The 14,360-nt window shown below is 36.8% G+C and overlaps 1 protein-coding gene across 1 annotated transcript; it reads right to left on the minus strand.

The window, feature by feature from the left end:
* Positions 1 to 2,210: 2,210 nt before the first annotated feature.
* Positions 2,211 to 14,147, minus strand: LOC149019019 (sodium/hydrogen exchanger 1-like). Its single transcript, XM_089153106.1, has 14 exons — positions 13,816 to 14,147; positions 13,603 to 13,721; positions 13,073 to 13,170; positions 12,567 to 12,626; positions 12,423 to 12,469; positions 12,131 to 12,325; positions 11,342 to 11,388; positions 8,786 to 8,852; positions 8,270 to 8,370; positions 7,988 to 8,089; positions 3,193 to 3,331; positions 3,026 to 3,088; positions 2,863 to 2,952; positions 2,211 to 2,649 (listed from the first exon to the last, which is right to left on the minus strand). The coding sequence occupies exons 1-14, from the start codon at positions 13,993 to 13,995 to the stop codon at positions 2,323 to 2,325; spliced, it is 1,635 nt and encodes a 544-aa protein (XP_089009232.1). The 5' UTR covers positions 13,996 to 14,147; the 3' UTR covers positions 2,211 to 2,322.
* Positions 14,148 to 14,360: the final 213 nt, after the last annotated feature.

A 14,360-nucleotide genomic window follows, 5' to 3' on the forward strand; every position in this document is an offset into this window, starting at 1 on the left:
GTCTTTGGAAATTCTAATTGGGTTCTTACATGAAAATCTATAAAGAAAGCTTCAACTGGTGGGACCCACTGCAGTTGGGAAGTAGTCAATAACAGCTGGTATCACATGGAAATTGCATCGTCGATCGTTCTCGATGGGTTGGACATTTTTGCCATTTCAAATAAGTTTTTTTTTTTTTTTCAATAGAGATATCTAAAGGTTTGAAATACTCAAAGTCAAAATAGTATACAATTATGGGTAAATTATATATAGACTCCTTAATTTACGATCATATTTATTTATTCTTTAAAAAAAATCAACTACAAATACTGAAATACCTAATATCATCACTCAGTTTTATTATTTAATAATAAAAGATAATTGTAATTAATTTCTTTTCAGGAATAATAGATATAATTGATTAAAGATATCAAAAATTTCGGCCAAAATTTAATACATCATATTTTGGTTGAATTGTATTGGTTGGATTAGGTGATTTTTGGATTTGATTCTATTATACAATATAATTTAAGGCTAAGGAATACAATGACAAAGTCATTTTTTACTAAGGCTGTTTTTGTATCAATTCTCAATCTCTATTATGTCTATTTAAAAGAAATAAGTACAACAATTCATTATTGGTCAAGAATGAAAAATGGTTTGGTAAATTTTGTCAAAAATAAATTATGGAATAAAAAATAAGTTTGGCATGTCAAAATAAAAAATTATTAGAAAATAATGTAAGCAAGTGAGACAAGAGAAAGAAGAAAAAAAGTATGGTTTTTTATAAAAGAATGTGTATCGATTATTTTACTCTCATCTTAATTACAAAATTTTAAGTAAACATTTGCATAAATGAAGAGATTGAAATTCTCACCATAATCTAAAATAGACAAAACTGATAATAAATGCCAACAATTAAAAATTTTGAAGGCTTTTGTATTATTTTAAATTTAAAAAAATGATAATAGATGCCAAACAATTTAAAATAATAAAATATTCTCATAATTGATACCAAAAAGAGCCTAAACTCTAAAACGAAGATTTTTATAATATTGGCCACCAACTTGGATATCAACCCATAAAACTAGAGGTTGAGTTCACTTTGGTGCAAATCAGTAAATGGGTCATATAGGAATGCAGGCCACGCCGAAGACTAATCCATTTCTAATTGGTCTTTGGCCAAAGATAAGTTGATGCAATGGAGAGATTTGATCAGTGATTCAACCAATCAGGCAATTTCAACAATAAAGGTATATGCTCAACTGTATATGAAAAAAATTGAATCATATATTTTCACAAATGTAAACATGAATATACAAGAAAAGATTTGAAACTTTCATTAAAAATATAGGAACAAATACCTTTTTTTTGGATGTGAATCGGAAAAATTATTAATAAGTAATGAAAACTCAATTACAATTTAAAAATAATAAACTATAATTCACCATACAAAGGGAATTTTGACGAAATTTCATCAAAATTTAATCAACTGGCTAAATTTCATTTCAATTCGTTTCGTCTTGATAAACTTGGGACAACTAATAAATTTTGCAAAGTTTAAGTAGATTGCCATTGAAGTTGTTGCACTCTTTTAAGTAAAGACCGGGTTCAAGTTTAGAAGTCAAGGTTTTTTTTTTTTTTTTTTTTTTTTTTTTTGGAATTAACCAAAAAATAAATAAATAAAGATAAACCTAATAATTCAATCTTTTTAAACTGATCTTGACAAAAAAAACCTAACCTTTTCCAATCCCATTTTATTTCTATCTTATCTTCAGAAAGCAAAATCTCATCTACCATTACCCACTTAAAAATCAAGTATGAGATGAGACATAAAATAGTTTAGTAAATTAATACTTAAAAAGGTATTTTGATCATTTTATTATCGGACTTAATAAAATCTTACATCTTACTTTATTAAGTGTGATCCACCAGTGACAAAAAGGTGAACATCAGTAATATTTAACACTTTTGGGAGGTGCCATCAGTTTCACCTCCACTCAAGAAAGCCACCACTAAAAAACCTCTAGAAGTATCTACAATGCCAAAGTGGGAAAAATGCACAAATTAATGAGTCAAGAAAATATGATTTACAATGTTTACATCTCTACCCCATAGAGTTTCAGAGGTTATCTATTGATTTTCTCTTCAAGTTTACACTAGCTGTAAGAGCAAATTCAGATACACATATTTTCTGCAACTGTAAGAACTGAATTTATTTGATATGATACAGACCCCCAAAACCCAGCACTTTAATAGAAGTTATGGTAAAACTAAAACTACATACAGCTATTACAACAACAATGTCTACAGCAGAAATTGTGCTCCTATAACAGGGTTGCCTTAAATTTCAGAAGGTTCTTCTTCTGCACCAGTAGGTGAACTAGGCACAACTGGTACAAAACCACGGCCACCAAACACAGGTCTCATAAATCTGTCATCAAACTTCCTCCAAAAGTAGTGAACAGTTGATGTCGGATGGCTTATTAGCAACCTTAGACTACTTCTACGGGGTGCTTGATGGCCACCTTCGTTGCTTGGCAATCCATTTTCAAGAAGTGAGATTTGTAGCTCTTCAAAGCTCTGGATTTCAGATGCATCTGTATTTGATTGCTTTGAATGTTGAAATAGCAAAGCTTCAATCATAGGCTTTGTTATGGATCCAAACACCTAAACGATGGAAAGGATTTTAGTTGACTACTTAAAGATTGCAATAAGCATGCAGCTAGCAAATCGTTATATTTAGGGAGCTACATTTATATACATATAGAGATATCTTCAGCAAATGCAAAAGCAGAAGGAACAATCTGAACACCTGACTCACTCTTCTGTATAATAGATTAAAGAGGATATGAAAACTAGAAATGCACAAAAAAGACATACCACTGTACTAAAGAGGACAACAATAATGGTGCAAGTGATCATCCGGGCACGGTCTCTTGAGGATGTTGATGTTGAGCCAGAAGCTGTAAACTGCAAGACAGGTAAAATACATTGTAAGATCATCTTAGCTACCTAGGAGATGAGTTGCACATTTTAGGCATACCTGATTATATGATAAAGCAATGGTAACTGCACCTCTCATTAGGCCTGCCCACCAGATAATGAACTGAAATTCAAATCATCAGGAGGGTATAAGTTATCTCTTTCCCTGGTCAACTGTTAAAATGAAACAGCTGTTTTTCTTTGTGCACAGTGGCACTTGAAAATCACCTGTTGACGAAATGTTATCTTTGCATTCTCTGTTTTTCTGAAGTAATTACCAATGTTTGCAAGAGGAAACACAAATGCAGCTCTTCCAATCAGCACCAGAGAAAGTAGTGTCGAACTGATAGCAATCGAAGTCCCTGGGCTGAAACAAAGAGGAAAACATGAGCAAGAAATGTCATCTATCATATCTAGCATTAGTTTCATGAACTGAAAAACAGTGTCAGCCAGGAAAAGTGAGAATTGTAAAACACTAAATTGCATTTCCAGTAATTGATCAAATTCAAAATTTCCAATTTCTCTTTACCCAACAGGATGCCTTAAAGAAAGGGAACAACAAAGATTATTAGCTACTAAATGTTAAACCCCAAAAGGGCACATCTATCAAAATCATAAATTCGCATGAAGCCAATTCCTTGTAAATGTTACTAGACCAAATGAAAGAAAATGCCAGATCAGCTGAGGAAAATACCATTACCTACATACCAAAGTAAAGGAGATGTTTTTCTTCTGAACTTTATAACGACTAATTAATAAAGTAAATATTTGAATTTTACACTATTTACACAACATCATCCCAAATAAACTTGAGCCTTATCTATATTTCATGGGGACAGCTCTAGGTACCTTGCATCCACATTCAAATTATCAATTTCCATTCAGTTACCAAGAACAAAAGGAAGCTGGCAGGAAAAGAATTTCATGATTAAATTTTTTTTCAATAATTATATATATTTTCACATATTGATCTTTCAGGGTGAGAAGAACACCTTTCAATTGATTTTTTTCATATGTTTTCTGCTACACACCCTACCTGTATCAATCTTTTCCTTGGGGCAAATGACTGATGTATACTTCACCCCACCCCCACACCCCCCCCACCCCAAAAAAAAAAAAAAAAAAAAAAAAAAAAAGAAGAAGAAGAAGAAGAAGAAAAAAAGGATTCCCCAGAACAATATTTTGATACCAAAAAGAAAGAAGCCACCATGGCAAAAGACAGACCAAATTGAGTGAGAAATTGGAAGACTATTTTCCTCAAATCCTTAGTTTGGCCTTACAGCAGGAACTATGGCAAAAGGCATCTTTCAGTTAATGCTTCAACGATGGCCTTCTTTCCCTCGATTTACTCATAACCCAAAACAGCTTTCCTTCTTAAGCTGAGAGTTGAATAAAGCGTCTTAGCTTCCCTTTATAAAGGGTGTCAACTAAGTGCCATTCGCCACTTTCAGTAAAGCTAGGGGAAGGTCAAGTTCTGAAAACAAAAAACATTCTTATTCTTCCTCTGACAATAACCCTATGGAATCTATGGCTATTTTTCCCATGGCCCAGAAGGTATTGGGCCAATAGAGCCCCATCTTCTTGCTGGACAACTTTGATGTGCTTCATAGAGCATATACAACCCATCACCATTGGACATCCGGAGCAGTCTGAACCAGCCGTACCGTACCTAGGACACATTGTCAGTTCGGGGAGGAGGACAACCTGGGATTCGGACACACGGGAGTGATTGCACCATAGGTGCAGTCTCACATGCTACAGAAGAGGCCAGTCTTCTATGATGAGAGATTTACTGGTGTCACTGGTGTGCACCCGTACCCTAGATGGCTAGGGCTTTCTCACTTGTTGCATCTGTTTGTGATAGTAGACCACCCTCCTTTTGCCCTCTATTAGCAAGGGGCAAGCACTTTGGTGGAATAAGGGTCATTGTAGCGCAACATGGTTCATTAGTAGGTGAAGCCTCACAAAGTTTGGTCACTTGAAACTCTGGTTCTTTATTTTTGCTTCTTCATCTGGCATTTACCAGTGAGATAGATTACTCTTTAACATTAGGTCAACTACTTTTTTCTCCCTTAGCCTCCATCTCATCAGCCCTTCCATTTGATTTATCAGTGCTTTCAAAGCCTTTAACTCCACAAAGCCACCATCAGCATTAGATCTTGATGATTTGGTTGAGAGTGAAGTCGTGGTTACAGTTTGTCTAGTTGCTTACGGTGCCACCATGGCACCATGTGTACATGAGGTACACTCTGCATTGGCAACCATGTCCACTTCAAACACACCTGTGTATGATCAAGGCTCCTTGAGGATGGGAAACGTAAGGATTCAACAAACAATGAACCAACACTTGAGAATCTGATTCAATTCAACTATTTTTGAAGCCTAGAGCCAGCGCAATCCAAGTCACATGTGGCTCACTTCGCTTTTACTGGACCATCCCTACTAGTAAAGGGCTATTTGCTGTAGCTTGCAAAGGTGGGCATTTCCATTGCGAACGATTCGGTCCAGCTAGAGGTTCCCTTGTAGCTACCTTATTACGACTTCACCAAATTGAAGATCCACCATTGGCAACCATGTTCACTTCAAACGCACCTTTGTTTGATCAAGGCTCCTTGAGGATGAGAAATGTAAGGATTCAACAAACAGTGAACCAACACTTGAGAATCTGATTCAATTTAAATCTTTTCGAAGCCTAGAGCCAGGGCAATCCAAGTCACATGCGGCTCACTTTGCTTTTGCTAGACCATCCCTACTAGTAAAGGGCTATTTGCCATAGCTTGCAAAAGCAGGCATTTCCAATGTGAAGGATTCAAGCTAGAGGTCCCTTGCATCTACCTTATCATGACTGCACCCAAATTGAAGATCCACCATGACAGTACTGTGACAGCTTTAGAGCTTGAAGATCTTTATGCCTAAGAATGTCATGCTCCAGTGCGAGGTAGAGATTATGGAAATACAGAAGAGGATAGGCAGCCATAAACTGGGAACACCACAGCTGTCTTGAGCAATTTTCTTTTCATACAATTAGAAAGGTTTTAGTAGTAACAAAAGTCCAAGAAGCAATCAAGTCTTTCCTGGCCAAAGAATAGGATTTAGCTGCGATAAAAGAGCTCCTACGAAGGTTGGGAAGCTGGCCAGAATCTCCCTTCAGGTGAGCAACATCTTCAGAAGATATGGGCGATTCAATTCCAGCCTACTATATTGCCAGATACAAGTTTCCCCTGGATCTTAAGGGTTGTCCAAAACAAGCTTTCTTATTGGTTACCAGTGATGCCTCTCAGGCTTTGTCTATTGACTTTCCTTACTGCATTTCTAGATTGGCGCACTTTGCTTTTGCTAGACCATCCCTACTAGTAAAGGGCTATTTGCCATAGCTTGCAAAAGCAGGCATTTCCAATGTGAAGGATTCAAGCTAGAGGTCCCTTGCATCTACCTTATCATGACTGCACCCAAATTGAAGATCCACCATGACAGTACTGTGACAGCTTTAGAGCTTGAAGATCTTTATGCCTAAGAATGTCATGCTCCAGTGCGAGGTTGAGATTATGGAAATACAGAAGAGGATAGGCAGCCATAAACTGGGAACACCACAGCTGTCTTGAGCAATTTTCTTTTCATACAATTAGAAAGGTTTTAGTAGTAACAAAAGTCCAAGAAGCAATCAAGTCTTTCCTGGCCAAAGAATAGGATTTAGCTGCGATAAAAGAGCTCCTACGAAGGTTGGAAAGCTGGCCAGAATCTCCCTTCAGGTGAGCAACATCTTCAGAAGATATGGGCGATTCAATTCCAGCCTACTATATGGCCAGATACAAGTTTCCCCTGGATCTTAAGGGTTGTCCAAAACAAGCTTTCTTATTGGTTACCAGTGATGCCTCTCAGGCTTTGTCTATTGACTTTCCTTACTGCATTTCTAGATTGGCGCACTGTTGGGCAAATAGACTGGGAGACCTCCACGTGTGCTCCCAAGCTTAGTCGGTTGGAATAAAATTACTTACTGCAGGGATAAAAAAGTGGCTTCCAAAACATCTGAAAGTCATTTAATGAAAACCTAATGTAGCTCCTGTTATAGTTTACCCATGTTAATATGGGTACTTTACGCTTACTTTATGTCTATCTCATTTTAAGCAGTAATTTGTGTTTCTGTTCTTTTACTTTTGATCTCCCCAGGGAGGGTATTTTATCCTGTGTGGTTTCCTGGTAGAAGGAGATGCATTCCTTGGAAGGACCCTTACTCCCCCCCCCCCCGGCAAAAAAAAAAGGAAAAAAAGAAAAGAAGAAAAAAGCAACTTATGGGGGTTCTGGTAGACAGCCTATTATATAATTGCCTCTCATAATGCAAAGCTCAGTTATCCACCGGGGGGGGGGGGGGCTTCCTCTCTTCATCTTCTACAACCTTCTGTATACTTGTTCTTTTTTCTGCTGGTCCTACTAAAATGACAGATCCACTTTATTGGAAAAACTGCATTAATGTTCTTGGAAAGAAACTAGGAACAATTGAAAGAAGGTTTGGAATTCTAAATACGCCTATAGAGGTAACCCTAGAGAAAATGTAAGCTCGTGGAACTATAATGATCAAAGCAAGCAAGTTAAGTAGGTGTGTTCGATACTTTCTAAAAGGCAGTAGATCTCATTTATTTCCTACTGGAAAAAAGTGCAGTAGATCTCATTTATTTGCAACTGGAAAAAAGTGCCTACTGTCTAGCATATTGCATGGTCACTGATAAGATGAGATATCCCCTTCATTACAAGATCCTGAGCCTCAAGTCCCACCCAGCACAAAAAGGAGTCTGCTTCAAGCATGATTTGAAAAGAAAAAAAAAATACTATATCAGTAATTATCTAACAGCAGCATATTTGTCCCTGCAGCAAAAACCACGCTGAAGGCTCCCAATCAAATGCCAGATCTCAAATTCCAAACAAAGACAATTTTAAATACTTTTAGGTTTATCACATCAGATGCAAAACAATGGCAAATTCAAAAAAATAATAATCAATAATTAACTATAGAGAACCAATATCTCACCTTGTATGGCTTGCTTTCCACTTGTCAACATCGAATGCGTCCATACCAACATACAGGAATATAAAAGTTTCTGCAATAAATGAAATAGTTGCAAATGCATGCCTGAAATCATGAAATCATCAGGAATAAAAAGTTTTCCACTTAAAGCCATGCTGCATTTGATGAGTAACCAAGATTAAAATGTTAAAAAGAATGCTAAGAGGTAGACCCACCCCTGGAGAATAGTGAGTGTAGCCAGAAGGTGCAATAACTAAAACAACACTTAAGAAGATACAGTCTTACTTGGTTGTTATCCTTGAGCTTTCAGTAACATTATGCCATGTATAATGCGACATGACAATGCCACAAAAGAAAACTGTCAAAATCCCACTAAGGGATAGCAGCTGCCAGCAGAAAAAAGTTATTCATTATTGTTAGGGAAAATAACTGAAGGCTAAGAGGTGCACTGCATGAGATCTAGAATTCAAGTAGATGAACTACACTAAATCTTTTTGTTCCAAATCAGTAACTTAATGGAGGAAAAGAAATGGGCTATTCTATCAGCAAGGAGGATAGTAAGGAATTCTTGTATGCAAATATGGAAAATAGAATTTCTATGGAGGTACATATCATAAATATCCAATTAAGAACTGTAATACTTCTCACAGGGTATATGACAAAGCTACACATGTGGCCAGCCATGGCAAAACAAGGGAAAAGTCAGTATCATTTTCCTTTTTATTCCATGCCAAAGAGGCCATCCTCATAAATCTACCCAAGTTTAAAAAGGAAACCTTCATGCTCCAATAACTTTATTACCTCCGCCAACATGTATGATAAATATGCCATAAGCAACATAATTGCAACTTCACGATCTGTGGAATGCCTGAAAGATCAATAATCTGAAGTCAGATTCGCAAAGTGACCTGGTTCACGATAATAAATAGTTTGGGGTTTTTCATTAATTGAAGGCACTATAAAGAAGCCATATATGAGTTTTTCATATATCTTTCTTTCTTGTTTTAATTTTATTCTTTGTTTTCTTTTTGTGGCTGGGAAATCACAAATAAGCTGTTCTTTAAGAAATGAAGCACTGGGGTCCAGGAAGGTAATCAGTAATGCTTTGATCCTTTGATCCTAAAGATCTAATGTTTAGCAGGTGATTATACAAGCCTAGTGTTCTAACGAAATCAAATAGAGAAGTTGTAAAAGCTAATGATTTCAAACCACACCCAATAAAAGGGGAAGGAAAAAAAAACCAAAGAAAATAATATAAAGCAGGGGAATTTATTGTTGTCCCCTAGACTACAGCAAAATTGCTCATCATAACCTGCGTTACTAGAATTACTATTACCCCCTTACTTGAATAACAGTAAAAGTAGGCAAAGTACAAGGTTCAATTAGTAATTTCAAAAAGTTCAGGGGATAGGGTAGTAATTCAGCCATAGTCCTGGCAGGGAGGGCAACAGTAATTTTCCCTATGAAGTAGTGTAAGTCATTTTCAAAGAAAAAAGAAGAAAAAGAAGACAGTAAAGAGTACATGATAGTGACCTCCTCTCTTAGTTGGCTGAATAACATGTATGACATAGACCCCCTCATAATGTGCAAATGATGCTCACATCTGATAAGAACCCAACTGTCAATTTTCCCTGTTAAGCGGTACTTCGCTGTTAAATTTTTTTAAAACCCCAAAATGCCCTTAACTGAAATGATTTTTTAGTGTTAACCTTAAACTATCCTTGTTTATCACAATCCAATGGATGTAGATGGAGAATAAAGTCCCAAAAGGAGGAGGAGCAAGAGAAGGAGATTCAGATGATGCTCCTTTCCAATCTTTAACTCCTCTTCTCCAGACCTTCAACATGGCAGACGTCTGCATGGATATGAGCAACTATGATTTTACAGTTTAACACTCTGATAGCCCTCTTTCTTGCTGCCAATTTTGTGAGTTGAACATAATATATGGAATCAGGCAGAAACAACGACGATTAGAAGTGGTCTTTTTTTTGGATTGGGGGGGGGGGGGGGCAGAATCTTTGTAGTACATACTTCGGCATTTTATTTTCTGATGATTTGTGCAGAGTTAGCTTCCTGGTTGTATGAGTTAGGGTTGTTTTTCCATACTTGCACTCGGATCCCCTTTTCTCCTCCGTTAGTTTAAATACTTTTTGTGCTTGTTTCTTCATTACTATTTCCATTTGGTTTAAAGGACAGAGTTTGGGTTTTGATGTCGTGTAACTTAAGGCAAGAAGCTCAGTAAACTGCCTTAATTTTTTGTGAAGATCTCCCGCTTCTGACCCTTCAATTCTTGCCTGTATAATAGCACTTTCCAGTTCCTAGGTGTGATAGTGCAAATGCAGGGGAAAGAGAGATATTCTAGGGTTTTTCAAATCTGAATACTGAAGGTTCTAAGGCTTTTGCTATTTCGGAAGAACTAGGGTCAATCAGAGGAAAACAAAGGAAGACAAAAGGGCTTGAAGCATAGATTGGAACAAATATATCCCATTCTCTTCCAAATCCATAAGGAATGCCAAATCTCCCAAAATCAAATTCTTTGCAAGTCCTCCAGAATGCTAGATCAGCCTTCTTTTTCTGTTTACTTATTTTCAAGTAGAGAGAAAATGAAAATGAAAGAACTATAATTAGGAATAGAAGAATATGAAAGTATCCAATTTATAGTCTTGTTATCCAATGAGAGAATCAAGCAGAGTAGGGAATTCCTTTACCCACATCTTCTATTCGAAGAAGGTTTACAGAACAATAAAAATCATTTAGGGGTACTTACTCTTTTAGGTAGTTTTAAGTTAAGGGTTACTTTAGTATTTTAACAATGTCAGAGATGAAATCTACATTTCTTTACACTTAACAGGGAAAATGGACGGCTTATTGTCATATTTCTAACAGCAGAGGGGATGTAAGTGTCATTTACGAAGAGGTCTAGGTGTCATTCAGCCAACTACTATGGGAGGTAACTGTCGTTTACCCAAATGTATATGAATGGTACATGAGCTAATAGTACAAGAAATTAACCAACACTCACAGTAAAGCTCAATCCTATTTAGAGAGATCCTATTTAGTTGAAGAACTAGAATGTTATGAATCGAAGTCTGGATCACTCCTATCTCTATTTTCCTTTTTGAAAAAATCAATGAGTTCTTCCTTAAATATGAAGAGGCATACAATTGAGATTTTCATGTCATGACTCATGTGTGATGTGTACTTTCAGGTAGAGCTAAAATTATCTAATAGATATGGAAGTAGCTTTAGAAGTTAAAGCAGTAGGATGCTTGAACACCATCAGACACAGATATGCCTAAATGGAGTAGAACCAACACAAAAGGACTTCAAATGTGTAGCTAAAGTTTTCAATCAAACCTTCCAAAATATAATGTCTTTATCATATAGGCACTGATAAGACCCACCTGGAAAGTAGCAAGGAACGGTATAGTTAGATAACAACTTGAATTCCCCAACTCGCACAAACGAAAAAGAATGTCTTTAATACCGATAACAAAAAGTTGGAACAAAGAATCTCAATTTTAAGAAGTAGAGGAAACTTGAAAATCAACCCCCAGGCATTAATTTCTACAAGTTTAAGCTAGCAAGAGCTTTATTTTTATGACTTTCTAAGCTTTAAAGCTGCGACATTAAAATCATTATTAATATAACAGATATATCCTCCAAATTTACAAAATATAATTCTCAGAAAATGGGGGAAAGAAAAGAAAATAGAACAGGAGAGAGGGTAATGCTGGGATTACATATTAAGTAGTAGTCTGAGCTTGGGCAAGAGAAATAAGACCGATTGACATCCAAAGATAGATAGGTGAAAGATTTTGCAGTTTTAAATTTGAGGTTGGCATCAACTTAAACATGACAGAAAAGTTACGCATTTGTTATAAATTTTACTTCAAATCATTTGAAAACGGACCATTCCAACAAACAGAAAGATGCAAGTAATTGTAAGAAAAAGTACCATGAAAGACTCTAAGAACAACTGCTACTTCAAATATTTTGAAGATTAATATCAAAATCCATCACAATGAAGCAGTTTCTTCATATCTGGTCATGGGCTTACATAGTTGACCATATACTTCATATACCCAGCATGCTTACAGTGATCCATGTGGTTGTACATAAACAAACAAAGAACTAAAAACTCACTGCTATGCCAAGGGCGGTACTTGTGGAGAAGAGGTAAAGGAAGGTTCCAAAAAGTTTCAAGGCAAGTAAAGCATTGAAACTGCTGAGATCAAGCTTTTGAACTGCATTGAAAAGTACAATAGAGGTCGCATCATTGACTACTCCCTCCCCAAATACAAGACTATAAAGTAAGGGTGTCTTGTCTTGACTGAGAACCTTTGCGACAACAAAGATCAGATATTAGTATCATATCTTATAATTGCTTTAGATATATAAGGACATTTTGAATCCATCTAGACATAATCTGAATAACCTGTAATGTGCAAACGGAATCTGTGGCTGATAATATGGCACCAACAGCTGCAATAACACCAACCTCAGGACTTCAATATGAAACAGAAGAGCAAAATATGAAACCTAAATTCCAAACTTAGTATGCTTGAGTAGTAATAGTCACCTAGATAATCTTGCATGCGCAAGGATGCCATGCCAATCCTTTTCAAAAGATAAATTGCTCCTACAAAGGGGAGAGAAAGCAACACAAAGTTAGAATCATGAGGATGCCAGTGAATCTAGGCCCACTCTAGAATTTGACACTGATGCCATGTATCATAAGGAAAATCTCTTTATATCTCAGTAGTCAACTCAGAAGGCATTATTATTACTCTTATGGTCTCCCAACTGGCAAGACAGTGAGCTACATAATTCGGCCCAACACACCAACTCCAGTTTTCCAATTTTGAAACAAGAAGAAAGGAAACACTATTTTGTTTGCATTTTCTTTCCACCATATTGATATTTGTGTCAAAGAATTGAAGCCTAAGACAATTTTTTTTCTCAATTAAGTCACTCACGTACTGTTCAACATAGTGTTTTAAGTTTTAAGAGAAGGAACATAATAGAGGTTGTGCGGGGCTGGGGAAGAGTGAGGTAGGGAATCAATGGCATGTATACTAAACTCACCTGCAGAGATAAGGCAGAATGATATCAGTGTGCCAAGAGCCCCAAATGACAATATTGTTGAGAAGTTGCGAAAAAATTGCTTCTTCTTCACCTGAAAACTGGAAATATACTTCAAATCTCATACATCAACAAACAACACCAAGATACTTGTTAATCTGAAAACACTTGCATACTCCAGCGGCTGCATAGTATCAACCTCCACCCCCACCCGAACACCCTCTCTGGAGTTTGCTATAGTGTAGCTTTTTTTATTCATCCAAGAAAATATTATGTCTTAAAATCAGGCTGAAAATCACATTTTGCAACATCTAAGTCCAACAAGCAAGATGGTCCATCTGAGTTCAAGACAGATTAACCCGAGAAACAATATATGAGCAAGAGAACAGCAGGAGGGAATCAGGGGGAGGATAATTATTATTCTGCTGCAAAATTGATCTGATTCTGTGTTGGTCGAATTCTAAGCCATCCAAGAGGAAGAAGCGAGTATCAGAAACCCAAATGGCTAAGAATTAACTTCAAACGTTTCTTACCCAGCATTGAAAATGATCGGAGGAAGCAGATAAATGAAGAATAACTCCTCGCTGAAATTAAGTATCCGCGAGCTACGTCCTTTGGTCACCAACAGAACAACAATTCCAGCACATAAACCCTAGAACCAACCATTGAGTATAAATCATCTGGGCCAAACCGAACGTCAAACTCTCATATTCAGAAAATATAACAGAAGTGGAGAAGTAACGAACCAGAAAAAGAGCAGTGATAGACTCATTAGCCCATCTGTTCTCTTCTAGGAGATGACCGATCACGATGCAAGCACAAAGTAGAGTAAAGAACACAGTGATGGAAACAATAGTTTCCAGGTCCAGGAAAGAGGACGTACCGAGCTCTGGAATAAGAGAGGACAACAGAGCAGAGCCCGCCATTAATGACCTCTAGTTGTCTGAATTTTACTAGGCATTCGATTTTCAAGCTGGGTTTTTGTATTCTTGTACGAATCCGACCAGACATGTCTAGAGAAAACGAGAGCAGAGAAGAGCAGGCAAGAAAGGTTGTTTTTTGTCTTACGAAACAAAGACTGGTTGTTGCAAGTTTCACAGTGATTGTTCGTTTCTGTTTTCTTTATATTCATGTGAAACTAACCGATGGAATGACTCCCGGATTGAGACATGGTGGGTTGCCCCAAGCTCGCACGAGCGTGGGGTCCACATTGTGTTAGGTTTGCTCTTATTAGATTGGGCAATGTAGATTTCACATTCATGTGAATATGGAGCCAGAGGGCACAGCTGGG

Source organism: Hakea prostrata, chromosome 4 (genome assembly GCF_041222555.1).
Source record: "Hakea prostrata isolate BN-2017 chromosome 4, UWA_Hpros_2, whole genome shotgun sequence".
In the NCBI taxonomy this organism is placed as follows: Eukaryota; Viridiplantae; Streptophyta; class Magnoliopsida; order Proteales; family Proteaceae; genus Hakea; species Hakea prostrata.

Coding starts and splice junctions, on each gene's coding strand:
- LOC149019019 (XM_089153106.1), bottom strand. CDS start 13,995: ATGGCGGGCTCTGCTCTGTTGTCCTCTCTTATTCCAGAGCTCGGTACG. Junction 11,389..12,130: donor GTACCGCCCTTGGCATAGCA/GTGAGTTTTTAG, acceptor GCTACTTTCCAG/GTGGGTCTTATCAGTGCCTA. Junction 3,332..7,987: donor TGGAAAGCAAGCCATACAAG/GTGAGATATTGG, acceptor TCTTTGTTTCAG/CCCAGGGACTTCGATTGCTA.